The sequence below is a fragment of the Sesamum indicum genome, linkage group LG2 (genome assembly GCF_000512975.1).
Source record: "Sesamum indicum cultivar Zhongzhi No. 13 linkage group LG2, S_indicum_v1.0, whole genome shotgun sequence".
Classification (NCBI taxonomy): Eukaryota; Viridiplantae; Streptophyta; class Magnoliopsida; order Lamiales; family Pedaliaceae; genus Sesamum; species Sesamum indicum.
Window position 1 is genome coordinate 11,746,993 of NC_026146.1, and position 1,632 is coordinate 11,748,624.

Below are 1,632 nucleotides of genomic sequence, written 5' to 3' on the forward strand. Positions count from 1 at the left end.
CTCAGGGAGGTCTATGCAAATAACCGCAAATCTCGTTCTCTTCTCTCTCTTTCTATTTTCTCTTTTTTTGATTCCGATTCGATTGCGATTGCGATTCTCTCCATCAGAATTATACCCACTGCACACTTTCCATTGCGAAAGGTAAATTTCTACTCCGCTTCTGCAAATTGTTTCATCATGCGAGGTATTTGAGGTATTTTTCTGTTACAATATTTCTGAAATTAGATGTGTGGATCGTGTGTTTGATCTATTCTGCTTTAGTTTCAAACCTAGACTAAGCTGAAGCTTAAGTTTAATTCTTCGTGGAGTTTCACTAATTCTAGGATTAATGGATTAAGATTTGTATGCATACTTGCAAAGATTTCAACTTTTTGCTTTTTTTTTTCTTCAATAAGTTGGTTTCGGGTTACATTTCTATAGTACATTCACGGAGATTGCGGCCTTGAGAGATGAATTTTGTCTATTTATATATGCATTCCAGCTTCGGCACGCTTTTATCTTCATTTAACATTTTGATAATTGAATTTAATTCAATGTTAGCATTTATTGATGTTGAAGTACTGCAGTGGATAGAACTGACGGAACATTGCTATTTTTGTACGTTCTAGTGAGCGTGGGTTGGGACCAGAGATGGCAGAAGGTGAATCATCAAACTTGTCCCAGCCTGAGTGCGACGCATCAGTTCGCCAATTCTCTGCAAATGGGGTTTCCATGCAAACATCAGAAGTTGAAGCAAAGCTTGACGAGGGAAATATTCAAGAGGCCGAATCTGCACTGCGAGATGGCTTATCACTCAATTTTGAGGTTGGATTTGTAAAACAGAAGCCCTGTTTTATTTTCTGAAAATGTTTACGAAATCGATACAGCTATGGATTAGACAAATGTTTTCTGGCTATGCATGCCACTTCATTATTCTTTTGGGAAAAGTGCATATAATGTAGTTTTACTAAGGATTAGCTTGAAGAATGATAAGTCTTAGTTGTAATGGCACATGCCTACTGAAGGGAGAGAAGATCTTACTACCTTGTGGGTGCTTTGAGATTCTTATTGCTTCCAGCCGCTGGTATCCTCTCGTTCATAATTATGGATAACTGGGTCTTCTATTTTGAAGTGATCTAAAACTGCCATTGCTTTTGTTCCCTTTTTCGTGTTCTTCTACACAATATTATGATGCATAACCTCCTAGTTGTAAGCAATGTAATTTGTACAGTGCAGGAGATGACATCAACTCGCTGCAAATTTATGGATTACTTTTTATGCAAGTAAATCTAAACTATGGTTCTTCTCAAGATCAAACTGCTGAAAGATGAAGTTTACCTGTTGCTAATTGCCTCTTTAAAGCTTTTAATCGTTTCTGTTGGTTCTCGGAAGATCAATAAATCAGATTGATGCGCTAATGCTTATTAATGTTCTCTGGAAGTAGAGAAGGTAGCTTTTATGTTCTTTTCTTTTGTTGGTGTTTGGGTACCTATAAGTGATTTATTCACCCTTGTTATGGAGAAATTTTTACCTTGGATATAACTTCATAATGCTTTTTCCTTGTGAGTAATCTAGACTTTTTCAGAACCATTCTTCTTTTTCTTTTTAAATCATACATCATTTGGAAGGAGGTGCTCTGGATTAATTAACATT

The 1,632-nt window shown here is 36.3% G+C and overlaps 1 protein-coding gene across 4 annotated transcripts in view; it reads left to right on the forward strand.

Annotated features, from left to right (window-relative positions):
* Window positions 1-1,632, forward strand: part of LOC105155841 (protein NPG1-like) — a 9,411-nt gene continuing 7,779 nt past the window's right edge. For 3 of the 4 annotated variants that reach the window (XM_011071815.2, XM_011071818.2, XM_020691876.1), the window contains exons 1-2: window positions 1-141; window positions 609-804. In XM_011071815.2, coding sequence (XP_011070117.2) covers window positions 14-141; window positions 609-804 — 324 coding nt within the window. In that variant the 5' untranslated portion in view covers window positions 1-13. Of the gene's footprint in view, window positions 194-608; window positions 805-1,632 lie in introns of all 4 variants that reach the window. The other variant, XM_011071816.2, reaches the window with a different exon arrangement.